Source organism: Scaptodrosophila lebanonensis, unplaced genomic scaffold, assembly GCF_003285725.1.
Source record: "Scaptodrosophila lebanonensis strain 11010-0011.00,11010-0021.00 unplaced genomic scaffold, SlebRS2 tig00001415-arrow-pilon, whole genome shotgun sequence".
Lineage (NCBI taxonomy): Eukaryota > Metazoa > Arthropoda > Insecta > Diptera > Drosophilidae > Scaptodrosophila > Scaptodrosophila lebanonensis.
The window spans coordinates 13,143,794-13,158,974 of record NW_022060742.1 but is presented as its reverse complement, the minus strand read 5'-3'; the positions used below and the strand labels follow the sequence as shown (position 1 = coordinate 13,158,974).

General features: G+C 35.3%; 1 protein-coding gene across 1 annotated transcript; it reads left to right on the top strand.

Annotated features, from left to right (window-relative positions):
* The first annotated feature begins 1,045 nt into the window (after window positions 1-1,045).
* On the top strand, window positions 1,046-2,802 carry LOC115632546 (thioredoxin reductase 2, mitochondrial). Its single transcript, XM_030529761.1, has one exon. It carries the CDS (start codon window positions 1,119-1,121, stop codon window positions 2,700-2,702), a length of 1,584 nt encoding a protein of 527 aa, XP_030385621.1. The 5' UTR covers window positions 1,046-1,118; the 3' UTR covers window positions 2,703-2,802.
* Window positions 2,803-15,181: the final 12,379 nt, after the last annotated feature.

Here is a 15,181-nt window from a genome sequence, read left to right as displayed (position 1 = left end):
GAGATTTTGGGTTACGTTGCGAAAAGTTTAGAAGCAGCCAAACAATTGGCGAATGGGTGTGCGGATATTTGAGGGGGTGGTGGTGCCAGTGCCAGCGCATCTAACTGGGTCACTGGTGCGCTAATCGAGTTAAATTTGACTAAAAGCACACGCCAGCTTGCTGATGACTTTGCTCTGTTGGAGGAGGGGTGCGAAGGAAACCGAAATAGAAATTAAATGGGTCGATATGCGCAAATTGACTTAAACTGCTGGGTCATTGGGCAGAGGCAGTCGAACACAACCTACACATACGTACATGCATACTATATGTACCGAAACGTTATTTAAATGTTGGGAATGTAAATTTTGCAGACCTGGCGTAATTAGAAAATCCCTAATAGCGGGGGAGTGTGGGTGCAACAAAAAAATAAGACAAACTCATACTGTGTACAAACATAAGGTATGTGCTTACAAAATTTAGTGTATCTGGGTCTTATAGTCTCTGAGATCCAGGTGTTCATACAGACGGACAGACGGCGAGACAATAGATCGACTCGTCTTCTTATGTTGAACTGCCTGTTACGTTTGTTACTTCCCGCAAACCTTCGAGTAAGAGTATAAAAAGTCCACATAGCTTTTCAAAAGCATCTTAATTCTTAAATGTTATACACGATCGATAATTACGAATTTATATAAAAAAAATTTCGATAACAAGCGATTTAAAGCGATATTATTGTTAAGACGTCTAATTGCAGTAATACTTAAAAAACTATTAAACCAATTATTAAACCATTATCATGCAACATAGGCTTTTTAAAAAGTAATAGACAAAATTGTTGATATAGTCTTTTCTAGTATAAGCTTCATATGGGTCAGTTAATACTTATTAATTTAATTTTTAATTTTGTGCTGGTTATTCAATATAAAAGGTAGTGCTCTCTTCCATCGATTGTAAATAAAACCCTCTGTTGCATCAAAACTATCGATAGTCGATAGTTTTGGAGCTCTACTCTGTAGCACAAGTTGGCATTGCCAAGCCACAAATAAACTTAAAATCATTACAAAATTGTGTTGTTAGGTTCGTATTTGAACATTTCTTAGCTATTGCATATTACTCCTTGAAGAATCCACCTTACAATATGTCGTTGATGAAGTTACTGGGGACGCCAACACGCCGTCTTTTGTGGATGAGCCCTTGTCGCATTGGAACTGTATTTTTTAAATGCTTTGCAACGAGTAATCAGAACACACCTACGAAAAACAAATATGACTACGATTTGTTGGTGCTGGGAGGAGGTTCTGGAGGCTTGGCCTGCGCCAAAGAAGCCGTTGAGCATGGAGCGCGTGTGATTTGCTTTGACTTCGTGAAACCCACACCGGTGGGCACTAAATGGGGTGTCGGCGGTACCTGCGTCAACGTGGGCTGCATACCCAAGAAACTAATGCATCAGGCTTCGCTTCTGGGCGAGGCTGTACACGAGGCTGTGGCTTATGGCTGGAATGTGAACGATCAGAACATCAAGCCAGACTGGAAAAAGCTGGTAAAGTCAGTTCAGGGTCACATAAAGTCCGTGAATTGGGTGACGCGTGTAGATTTGCGGGACAAGAAGGTCGAATATGTGAACTCGATGGGAGTCTTTGTGAATGACCACACCATAGAGTACAAGACGAAAGAGAATGAAACGAAAAAGGTAACCGCCGAATATATTGTTGTGGCTGTGGGCGGACGACCCCGTTACCCGGACATACCAGGTGCTACGGAATTCGGCATTACCAGTGATGATATATTTAGCTTGGAACGTGAGCCCGGACGCACCCTTGTTGTGGGTGCCGGGTATGTTGGTTTGGAATGTGCCTGCTTCCTGAAGGGCTTGGGCTATGACCCGACTGTTATGGTACGTTCCATAGTGCTGCGTGGCTTTGATCGACAAATGTCCGAGTTGCTAGCTGCCATGATGGTGGACAGAGGTGTGACATTTTTACACACAACCATCCCAACGGCTGTTGTGAAGCAACCGGATGGGAGATTGTTGGTGAAATATTTAAATACCTCGACACTGGCGCAAAATAGTGAAATATTTGACACGGTTCTGTGGGCCATCGGACGGAAAGGTCTAATCGATGATCTCAAGCTAGATGCAGCGGGCATTAAGACAAAAAATGATAAGATTGTTGTGGATGGCAGCGAAGCCACAAATGTGCCGCACATCTTCGCAGTGGGCGACATTATCTATGGTCGTCCAGAGCTAACCCCTGTAGCTATATTATCGGGTCGCTTGCTAGCGCGTCGCCTCTTTGCCGCATCAAATCAGTTGATGGACTATGCTGATGTGGCTACCACGGTATTCACACCACTGGAATACTCATGCGTGGGCATGTCCGAGGAAACGGCCATTCAGAAGCATGGTAGTGAAAATATTGAAGTCTTTCATGGCTACTATAAGCCGACGGAATTCTTTATACCGCAGAAGAGTGTGCGTCATTGCTATTTGAAAGCCGTGGCTGAAATTACGGGGGATCAGAAGGTCTTGGGTCTGCACTATATTGGACCTGTGGCAGGTGAGGTCATACAGGGTTTTGCTGCGGCCTTAAAATCGGGTCTAACCATCAAGACCCTGCTGAATACTGTGGGAATACATCCAACAACAGCTGAGGAGTTTACGCGACTGTCAATCACTAAGCGTTCGGGCCGTGATCCAACGCCGGCCTCTTGTTGCAGTTAGGTTAAAAGAGACTTCTACTCGCATGCTTGTTTTTTTTTTCTTTTCAAAGTATATTTGTTTTCTGATTCAAATAAAACAAATCAGAATAAGTACTATTTTACAACTTCTGGAGTTTCTATTCTGCGCCCAAGGGATATACTTAATTTATAATATAGGAGGCTGAACAAAATGTACCCATCTTGACTGGAAATTCTCAAGCGACTTCTGTCTTATTATTATTAAAAACGATTTTAAAGACTGCAAATCGTTTGTGCATTTTCTTATGAAGACTTACTATAGGAGTATACATCAATTATCTCCCAATAATCAGCTCTGACATTAGTATGACAGATAATATCTGTGCTTTAATTCTTTAATTCCAAATATATAAATATTTATGTATTGTTTCTGCTGCTAATTTATTATACCCATTAATACGCAAATATGTTTAATATTTTATTAATTCACAAATCCCAATATAATCATCAACACTTGTAAATAATCTATTAAAAATTTATCATCACTACTTCCATCTTAATCTTGAGAATGCAAACTCTATTCAACCTTGTTGATAAACAAACATATTCACGCATATTTAAAGTTTCCTCTATAAAATTATTAAACTTATTTGGATTTATTTAGTTATATATCTTAGCTTAAGGTAACCATGCTTTTCCACGATTAGATTATACGATTATACGTATTTCTTCTAAAATAAATTAATAAATAAATTCAACTCCATATTAATTCTAGCACGGTTCCACTCTTCTAATAGCTCTTGAATATTCGAAAATTCTGGAAATGTCCATCATAAGTGACTGCTCGGGATGACAGGATGACAAAGTATCGACAATGAGTTTTTCATTTTCATTTTCTTTTATCGTCTACTTTGATTCGAGCAACTAAGCTGCATTGCAAGCAACTGATTACCATTCAAAACTGCTTACACAGGTCAACTGAAAACCGAATTTGGCAAGCGATGTGGCCAACAACAATGGCAAGTAATAATAGTAGTAATAACAAGAACCACAGGAGCGTCTACAACTGCAACTACAATGCAATTGCCAAAATGCCAAAGAAAATAGTTTAAGTGCAAAATTTTACGCTTTATCGAATTACCCGCGGGTCCTTTAACTTACTGGCGAACTTTTGCGTGCAACTTTGGCAGTAGGAAAAGTTTTGTGCACTTCCATTGCCAGCGGCCGCCGTTGCAGTTGCAGGTGCAGGTGCCACGAACTCGAGCCGAAACTCGAGAGTCACAGAAACTGTGAAGGGGTCGGGCGATCAGGACTGGGGTCATTGGGAAATTTATGATTGTGTAAGGTGTTGCAATGGAAACTAATTTTTGGTAAATTTGTTATATTTTCCCACTGTCAGGCGGACCATTTGTTAAATGAGTTGGCAAAGGTAATCGAAGAGTTATGGCCAAGTTGAGTATTGTGAAAAGTTATGGCCAAAAGTGGGTGGGCGTTCAAATTGCCAACTCACAGTGGCGTCACCTCCCCGCTCCCATCCTGCTAAACGCCTTGACCTGCATTGCAGTTTAACTACCGAACGCTCTTTGTTTGCCCTTTTACTGTTGTTTTCGGTGCCTGCCAATGCAAACAAACGTATAAATAACGTTAAGCCTTCAAAAATGGCCCAGAGCCTGCAAGCAAACAATTTAACCCATGAGCATACGTTCACTAGCTCGGCTGCTGTTCCGACCCCGGTCCATGACCAATAAAAAAATAATTTATAACAAAGCGGCCATCCAACAGCAACAACAACAGCAAAAAAAGAATGGAAAAAACGAAACTAAAAATGGCAAAACAGGGCCGCCCAAAAATGCTAAAGCAAGATTTATGCAAATCGGAAGTAAACATTAATCAAAATTTTTTCCCTATGCGCTCCCAACGGTCGCTTTACTGTTGTCGTTGTTGCTGCTTTTCTTGTTTTGTGTTCCTGACGTGCCACATTCAAAAAATACTGCAGTCAGATGTTAAGGACGACTAAGTAATGCTCTAAAAATACTTATGTTTAAAGAATATTTCAAATAGCTTTTAAGCTGGCAGATCCTCTTGAAGCAACTTATTTAATTATAAAGAACTATTTATTCTAAGGAAAAATGCAAAAGGATAAATTGCTGTTTTTCTTTACTTTAGAAAACTATATAAAATTATATAAAGAATATTTTTATAGAAAATACATTTTTTTTATATTATTTAAAGAGAAATCAGGCAAATATGACTTTGAAAAATTAATTAAAATTTTATAAAGAACATTTATATGAAAAATTCATGTTACTGAAATGTAATGAAAAAGGATAATTCGCTTATTTCTTTGATTTGATATATGACTTAATATGACCTTAGAAGATAAATAAGTTATACAAAGAATTATTTATATAGTATTAAGTATAAAAATCATTTATATGGAAAATAACTTTTGCTTTTTTCTTTGATTTGATATATGAGTTTATATGACATTAGAAAATTAAATAAATTATATAAAGAATAATTTATTCCATTTTACTAAATAATAAAAAAGGATAATTTGCTTATTTCCTTGATTTTTTTTTAAATTATTTAAAGAAAAATCAGGCAAATATGACTTTACAAAATTCAATAAAATTTTATAAAGAATCATTAATATGGAAAATACATTTTACTGAAATATACAAACTACTTTTGTATTAAGTTAAATAAAACTGAAAAAAGTAATTAAAAAAAGAGCATTTTTTGGTAAATAAGCACCTATATTGTAAATGCACTCGTTTTGAGCAACTCGTTGAAAGTTTTCAAGGAATTAGTTTGAAGATATGTGAAGTTATGAAATCATTTGATAAATGAGAACAAAAAAAAGTATGTTTCAATACAAACCCCCCAATAAATAATGTTTTTTTAAATTTATTTATTTTTAATGTAACTGATCATTTTATTAATTTTATGCCTAATCTTTTGTTCATTTTAATGCCATGCCTGATCACAAATGCACGACAGCCGTTTGTGAAGCGTATTAAAAACGTAGCATACTTAGTGGCGCCAACTTCCTGGTGTCGTGAGATTGCACGCCTACGATAGACGGCATGTGGGTCAGATAATGGAAGACAACGTCGGCCCAAAAAGGCACGCCATAACTTTGTCGCAATGAGCAAAACTTTAGCATGCCCTGTTTCTCTCTTTTTTTTCCTTTTTAGCAAGTACTTCATAAATTAAAACTTCATGTGTCAAAAATGACAATTTTTTTGCAAACTCCCCTCCTCGATGCTGCTGTGTCATTTATATTGAAATGTCAAATCAGCAAAACGTGTGTTTCGCTCATTCTCAACTGTCGCAGGCGTATTGCAGTTGTGTGGCTGTGTTCGTGTCCTTGCATAGGCGCCATGTTGTCTGACTGCCCAGTTATCAACATGTCCGTCCTTTTTGTGGGTGTGTGGGTGTGCTGGCGTGTGTCTCAAGCAGTGCGTGAAGTGTTAGTCAAGTGCCAAACAATTAGTCTTCGTTTTGTGTGCAAATTGTCATTGTGAGTCATTTTTTGTTTGTTGTCTCGCATGCTGCTCAGCTATTTGAAGCGCAGTCAGCTGGATAGACAAAGGACTGGCATTGTGCCATGCATGGAACACACGCACATTGTTGACATGGAGATGTGTCCATTCGGTTCGACGCTGCTCCTCCCCTTTTGGAGACTCGTGAAAGCATGTGTAATGAAGTGGGATTTCGATGCCAGGCACTAAGAGAGAGACACGGTGCTCCCGAAAAACTGAAGGATTGAAACAAATATCCATATCGTATTTTTGATATTTCGAAGCAGTTTTTGCATTCGCCTATTCAGTTAATTTAGTGCTTACCACTTTCTTTGATCTAGTTTTATTTCTGTTTGCCCCTTCTAGGGGCTGTTATTAATTTTTTGTTCATGCCTTAATTCTGCATTCCTAACCGTGTGTTGGCAAAATAAATTGTAATGCCATTACTTAATTTGTATTTACAAGAATAGGTTGAATGAATAAAACAGTCTCAAAAGTAGTAGAGTATTTGCTTTAGCCAATTTTTTGTGATATAGATATAGGTCTGCGCTATGCTTCGATCTATGATTCCAACTATCACTCTTTCTTTCTACCTTTTTAGAAATAATAGATTATCTGAAATGTTTTAATTACTTTACTTCAGATAGAGGAAAAATAAAAGTTTTACAAATAAGCTAAGTGATAATTTTACCTATCAAAAGGACAAGAAGGTAGTAGAATTAGTGAGACAAGTATTTTATTATTATTTATAAGAAGGTTGCTTGTTTTTTTTTATTATTATTTTTTTTTATTTTGCGCTTCACTTAAGTCTTATTTAATCTACCAAGTTTTGCGATTACAAAGAAAACTACTTAAAGTTTAATCGAAATATATGAAGATGTTAATGTTTGAGTTCTAAGAATTGGAGTCTAATTCAATTTGATAATAAATCAAATAAAAAACATTTTTCAAAAATGTAAAAACTGAGAATTGTATGCTTATTGGGCAAGCAGGAAGAGGAACAACCTTACTATAGTGAACGATCTAGCGATAAAAGTTCGTCTTTTCATGCAAAGCGTTCACAAGAATTGCAAATGCAGTCGTTAGCAAGGGCAGTTGACTCATTATAGACAACTGGCTTTTATTCTAGGAATAAATAAGTGTTCCTTTTAGACTCATTACAGACAACTGGCTTTTATTCTAGGAATAAATAAATGTTGTATTTAGCGGGAAACGCGTGTATAAAGCACTCAACCATATGGTTGGGGCCATTCATGCAAAACTGTTCACAAATTGAGGTGCAATCAGCAGTCCACGAAAACAAAAGCTGCAAACAAAGCGGTCCCAATCAGCAACGAGCCAGGCCAATAAACAAGCACCAGCCAGGCTAGAGTAAATTAAAAATCTCATTTAAATTAATCCTCATCGAAAGTACTTTGGACTGACAGTACAATTACAAACGGCTTGCCGACTGCCGCCTTCCCGCTCGCTGCTCATCGCCCACACAAGCGTACAACTCAACATTAGTGGTGTTGTTGCTGCTGTTTTTGTTGTTGTTGCTGTTGGCATTGACGCTCAATGTTTGTTGTCGTTGTCGCCATCAACGCATTACAAACAATTCCACTTTAGGCACGCAGCCACAGCAGCTTGTGGTTACACGGCTGGCGCACATGACGAGTGGCTGTTTGAGGATTGACGGATGTTGAAGAATAGGGTGGTGGTGAGGACGGGTATGGGGGATAGAGCTGTATCTAAAACTGCACAGACACCCATCCACACACACACACCAACACACAAGCACTCTGCTTGGCCTAAGCAACTTTCGTTTGTTTAGCCAACTGTCCATTGTAATATTTCTCCATATTGTTGTTCTTCCTGTTGTTGTTCTAATCGAAGCTTAAGTCTTGTTTACCAATTTAGAATTTTTAAATCCTATTAAATTTTCAATGACCGCTTGATTTGCTTGCCATTGTCTTGCCTTGATTCGGGCGGACGGCTTGGTCTGCCTGTCTCTCTGTCTCTCTGTCTGTCTGAACATGAATTTTGCAGGCGCCTTCATTCAGTGATTCAATAGCATTTGTAATTGGGATCGTATAAAATCGTTTGACTATTTTGTTGTTCTTGTTGTTGCAGTTCAGTCATTCTATTAAGTTAAGTTATTAGATACATGTATCCATTTCCATTTGCCAGATTAAGTGCGAGCTGTGGCTGCAGCTGCTGACACCCGACAAATTGAAAACACTTCTGAACTTATTTAGTTGCGAAAGAAATATCGAAAACAACTCGCATTAGGCATTAGCTTTTTCATTTGAAAGAAGACCGATCAGTATAAATAATTTAAGTATATAAGAAAAAAATAAATAAATAAATAAAATAAAAAAATAACTATATAGTTTTTCAATTTGCCTTTTAATGATCAGATTACTTGTTAAAATTTAAATAATAATTGCTTATTTATATTATATTCGATCCACACGTTTTAAACAAAGTTACGCCATTACGAAATTCATCAATTTTCTGAATGAAATAACGTTATTCAAAAACCATTTTTAAAAATTGGTTTATTGGTTGATTTTTAAAAATAAGCAAAGTTATGAAAGAAATGTGGAGAACAAATTAAACCTGTAATCCTTTATCTTAAGTTCAGGTTTTAATTTAATTGAACTTTACAGGCGTTGATTATATAACAATTTTAAAAAGTTTTCTTCGGATTATTGGGAAACTTAAAACAAATAAAAAACATAAAGAATATATGACGAGCCTCTTCATATACAACAATATTATGCATTGTTTTATTGTTGAAATATTTAAAGTTAGTAAGAGATAGCTCTATTAATTTTAATTATTTGTTAAATAAGAGTTTTTTTTTGGAAATCATTATATTATGTATCTTTTCTAAAAGTTGTGTGCAGTGTACTTTATCCTACTTCAAATCGAGGCACGAGTCTGGTGTGCACGAATTGTCGAATTGTGTAAATGTATATGCTTTCACATATGGATTGCATTCATCCGCACACCCCCCTCTTAAATATTTCCCCCCGCCTGCGTTATTGTAATTACATAAAAGTTGATAACGTGTCGATTATTTGAGGTATTTATGTAATTTCTTCTCTGTGTGTGCGTGCAACAAATAGTTTATTTGGTTTTTTGTTGTAGTTGTTGTTGTTGTTGTTGCGGCTGCAGCTGCTAATTGTAATTGTTTAATTGCATTTACAGCTGGCTAGATATAACTTTGATATTCGTTTTTGTTGTGCTGTTTAAACAAAGAAAATATTTTCAAATCTAAAAGTCGATTCATAAATGTATTTATGAGTGTTAATTTCATTTCCAATAATTGAAGCTGGAGCAAAGCTTAGAGATCATTTGAAATATTAATTGATTACTTGCTGGAATAATAAATCTTTATGTATCTAACAATAAGATTATATTGTACGAGCTTTTTGAATTGTACAATTTCCAACTTAAACTCATCAGCTCTCCCGTACACTCTTAATTGCCACGCGTCTGGTGTGGCTTTTTGTGGCTGCTTCTTCTTGTATTCAAAAACTGAAGGCCTTAGTTGCTTCCGCTATCTTTCTCAGCCAGTTGAAGTGTGCCGGCTGTCGGTTGCAATTTTTCATTTAATTTTAAAATGCTTAAAACGTTTGCAACAGTTCCTTTACTAGATGACTCTTTTCCCCCTTTGCTGTTCCTTTATCTTTTGTTTCTGGAATGCCGACGCTAGCCTCGTTACATTTTACTTTTATTCTAGCACATACATACATGAGTTTGTGTGTGAGTGTGTAGGATTTTGTGGTTAACAGGCAAAGTATTTGGCCTTTCAAAAGGAAAGAAGGAAAAAGATACATGACCTATGACACTATGAAGACCCTTTTCTCACTTAAGTTTCTCTCAAAACTTGTTTGAACTTTTTTATTTCAAATGTGAGACAGATGTCAGGTTTCTGATTGACATTGAATTAGTTTTGAGTGCTCAAGAAAATTTTTTTTTGGTTATAAATAAAAAAAAATTAGTTTTGTTTTCAGGAATACTGCAATTTATAAGGAATCATTTTCATATTTGAATTTACTTCTATTATATTTTTAATGAAAGCAAACTTCCTTTCTCCGCTATTTTAGTTTGAAATAATTAATACCATCAGATAGCTATGAAGAAATATAAATAAGCAAAAAAAAAGGTATGACACGTATTTCTAATAATAAGTGTTATTAACTTGTTTTTAAAAATATTATTGGTTGCCAGATCTCGAGACTTTAAGATATTTGAATATGTCTTGTTTCAATACCACAGTAGATTCGATTATTGCTTCGATCAGTAAGGAGTTTTAATTGCATTATAAGCCACATATGAATGTTTAATTTATTTGTAGGGTATAAAAAGAATTTTCGTTTTTGCAAAACACAATAGCTGCGCGCAAGGCAGAGAAATGCACATAAAAAGGCTGTTGAGGCTGCCAGTTGGTGAATTTGTAAGCAGTTGGCAGCGTTTGTGCATAAATGATGCCAAACATTCATACATGCATGTATCTGTGTGTGTGTGTGTGTGTGTGTGTGTGTGTACATTCATTGTATTTACTACACGTTGCGCATACGCCACGTTGACTGCCAGACTAAAAAATCAACGAGCACACAGAAAGTAAACATGCACAATTATGTGTTGTGTCTCTCCGTCTCTCTGTCTGACTGTCTGTCTGTCTGTCGACCTGTCTGCTGATGTGTGTGTGTCTGTGTGTGCGTGTGTTTGTCTCTTACCGGCCGGCATGTCGCTGTAATGTTTTGCCTCCTCACCATCAGAGCACACAAGTCCAATGTCAAATATGCGACTACCGAGGACCGCTGCTGCCGCTGCCAACGTCGACGCAGACGCTGACTGCGTTAGCAAACAAGACAATGAAAATGCTTGTTGTCTGTACTCGCCTGGACCGCTGGATGCTGCTGTGGACTGGCACTAAAAAATAAAACAAATACGCACACACTCGCCACACACTCACAACACACACAACACTCTCTGTTGACTGGCTGGCTGGCTGGCTGACTGGCTGGCAACGTCATTTTGTCATTTTGCGAAGTTTGTCGCGGCGGCTTTTGGTTCTGCAGTCTGCAGATGGCGAACTTAGTCGCCGGCACATGGCAGAAATACAATTGCTTTTATGAAATTAAATTACGACACACATATTTAAGCACACACACACACACACACACAAACACTCACACACATGCAGAAACTTCCGCATGCAGCCCACAATAAAACTGCATACTTAATGCCAAGAATTTCGAAACGGAAAAATACTACAGTGAGCGTAGCTGCTGGCAACTTTTCATAGCAAGTTGCCTTTCTGCTTTAATGCGATAATGTCGATTAAAAGAAAATGAATTAAAATCATAAAAGTCAAGTGTTTATGTTTGTTTTGTGGGCGAAAACAAAAGCGCATTTTTATGATTAAAACCCAATGCTGCAGCAGATGAATGCATATTTATATAGAGAAGCAGAATCTTTGAAGGAAATGGTGAAAAATGTTGCAAACATTTTAAAAACTTGTAAGAAAAGATCTTTTATACAATACTATTTATACACATTGCAAAGTGCTGAATAAAACTGTTGTAATGGGAATTTATAATTCATCTTCAGAGCTTTTTTAACCTACTGCAATGGAATGTACAATGTGGGATCTTGAGTCGCTATTTTGTTAATATTTGGTGGGTGTTGAAAGCATTTTCATCGAATGGGAATTTTTTTTTCCAACAATAAATAGAAGAAGTGACACAAAACTGAAAGATTTTTCTAACGTTCTGATAACAGGATTTGAAGAAATTAAAATTATTTTAAAGCTAAAGTTTTAGTTTCGTTATTAACACATTTCTGTTAAATATTTAATAAAAAAATATCTAATAAGTGTTATACAAATTTCAATATTTTCTCCTTTTTAAATTTTTTTTTTTATTTAAGACGAATTTCTTGTTGTGTATAAAAATAACTTGGTTCTGCTTCTTCACAGACCTTTTAAAAATATTTAAGAAAAACAAAACAGTTAGTTGTTTGTAACATGATTTTTAAAACATTGTTTTATTTGATAATGTATTATCTTATATTATTTTACTATATGCTATATTAGTTTTCTTTCAATAGAAAATAGTGATCGTTTCGTGTATTCCTAAAATCTTGAACGCTATTACAAATTAAAGCTACAAATTATTTGGATTCAATGACATGTTTTAGAATGTAATTTTAAACGAACAGCATCATTTTATGCCCCTCGGCATATGCAGCTTTTCAATGGCTAGAACGCACAATGCACACACACACACACACACACACACACACACACACACACACACACACACACACACACGCACAAATAAACAAAACGAAAGAATGAAAGAAAGGCAGACAAACGAGATTTTCACATTGTTAGCAACAAAAAACGCACGTGTGCGTGATTTTTGTTACGCCAAAGCCAAAATAACACTGAAAAATCATAATCAAGCCAACAACAAAAGGCAACAGCAACAACAACAAAGACCCACACACTGACTGTCAGACGTCATCAGTCTGTGCAGTGTCTAAAAGTAAAAGCGACAGGCAGGAGCGACAAGTCACCACACACAGAAGGCAAAAAGAAACGTGACGGAGGCAGACGTACTCGTATAACACACACACGCACCCACACACACACAGTAACTCACAAACATGAATAGAGAAGGCAACTTTTGCGACACCCTGAAAACATTTTATATCATGAAAATGTTCATCTCTATCCGTCTATCTTTATTTAATCCATTGCTTCTGGACCATTTCTTGTGTTACCTGACACTATACAAGTATGTATGAATCCGAATTTCTGATTGATAAACCGAAAAATATGTAATTTAACATATTGTTTGTTGTTTAATGTTCTAGAGTTTGCTGGGACACATGAAAATTTTTTATATTGTTTAAAGAGGAAATGTTGTTAGTTTCATTAAAGGTGAGTTAATTTTAGAATGCCAAATATTTCATATTAGTGTTGGTTTGAAGGCAGTTACGTAAATAGGTCTTAGGATTAAGAAATTAATTTATTTTTAAAAATATAAAATTTTAGATATCATTAAAATAACGTAGTTTTCAATTCCTATATCCCACAGCTTAAAATTTATATTTCCTAAGTTAAAGAATTTTGATAAAATATTGTGGCATATATCAAATAAAGAGTCAAATCTGAATTATATTATTATTCTGAACTAACGTTTTATCAATTGTTATCAGAGGGATTTCTTCATTTTATTTCGAGTTTTTAAGAGTAGATAACATGATGATGTTTTCGGATAAGATGTTGCTATAGTTGTCTCTACTTCTCTTATACTTGCATTTTATTCTGCAATTAGAAGTACATTTCAATTTTATTTCCATTTTTTTTTTTTAATCATAGTCGAAATGTGCTCTGGGTTATGGCGACGCTTGATTACCACGAATTGCCGGCAGATGGCGACACATTTGGCGCTAAACATTGTAATTATGTTTATCAATGTAAAACATTTTCCATACCAACCACACACACAGGCACACAAAATCATATTTCAATGCGACTCACATGTGCGCTCATTATAACTTGACAACAACAAAAAGAATAACAGCAACAGCAAAGTAAACTGGCGATTTTTATTCCTGATTATTATCAAATGTGTTACCCACACAACACACATGTGCTCTGTTCATACTCATATATTAATTTTTATATCGTGTTTTTTGTTTTGTTATTTTCTATTTTCTATTTTGATTTTTGTTTTGTAAGTCACAACATTTTGTAGTTTTTCATGCGGAAAATTGTCATTGTTGTTTGCGTTATTAATTAATTTGCTGTATTCGAGTGTACGTGTATTAGTTGTGGTGTGTGTGTGTGTGTGTGTGTGCGTGAGTTTGTCTGTTTTGTATCCGCACTGCTCTGTTTTGGCTTTTGGTTTTGGTAATTTAATATTTTGCACATGACTGAAATTGAATAGTTTTGCAATTTGCACAATTTGAAATGTGCATAAAGAAAATCATTCATTAAATCAGAACAGATGGCATGGGCTCAGGTCCTGGGAGTGATTGTTGTTTCGTGGCTGCCTTGCTGGCGTTAATTAATTAGACATTTTGGTAAAACTTACGAGTAGTTTAAATATTTTTATACAGGTATTAAAATATATGGCAATTCGTATCTTATATCAAGCGACAATTCTAAGTGGCATATCAATTAATATTCTAGAAAAAAAGTGCTGGCTCAAAGCGAAGGGAAAGCACGTTTTGAAAAAAATTATCGATAGAAATTGAATTACTGAAAAGTTGCTTAACTACTTACTATGTAGTATAGTTAATTTTTTTTTTTAATCGTGGACATCAAGGATTTTAGCACATAATCCTACAGACAACATAAGTACTATATATACAAAGAATTGTATGTAAGATGTAAGCCAAATTTCACAAGATGTAGCTTTGATGGGAATAGTATTGTAAAGTATCATAAGACAGTGTTGTAAAGTGAACAGTTCGTTCGTTATTTGTTTGCATTCTTTTATGAATATAGTTGCGAGCAACTTTTGATTTGATATAACTTTAATTATTAATTTATTATGTCAAAGCATTCAGCTGTAGCTACACTGGAAATAAAATTTTGTATTTTTGCAACAACTCTAAATTCTTGCAAAAAACTTTATTTAAAAAAAATATAAATCTGTCTCTGTCAATTTTGAGGTACTTGCAAAGCGGCTCAATTTAAATCTTAATTAAGAAATATATTTTAAGCTTCGTAAAATAAATGATCGTAATTGAGGTATCTTTAGCATGAAACCATGAGTTCCAAACCAATATTTAAATATTATTATGTACAAAAACATCAGTCAGTGCTTATTGAATCATATAATAATATAAAATAAATACAGCTTAGACTCTTCCGCTAATTTTCTATCCATATTTTTTATTCTTATAGATATTCATTATAATAATAATTATAATAATAATAAATCTATTACAGTCAAATATTCAGAGTATTTATAATTTGCTT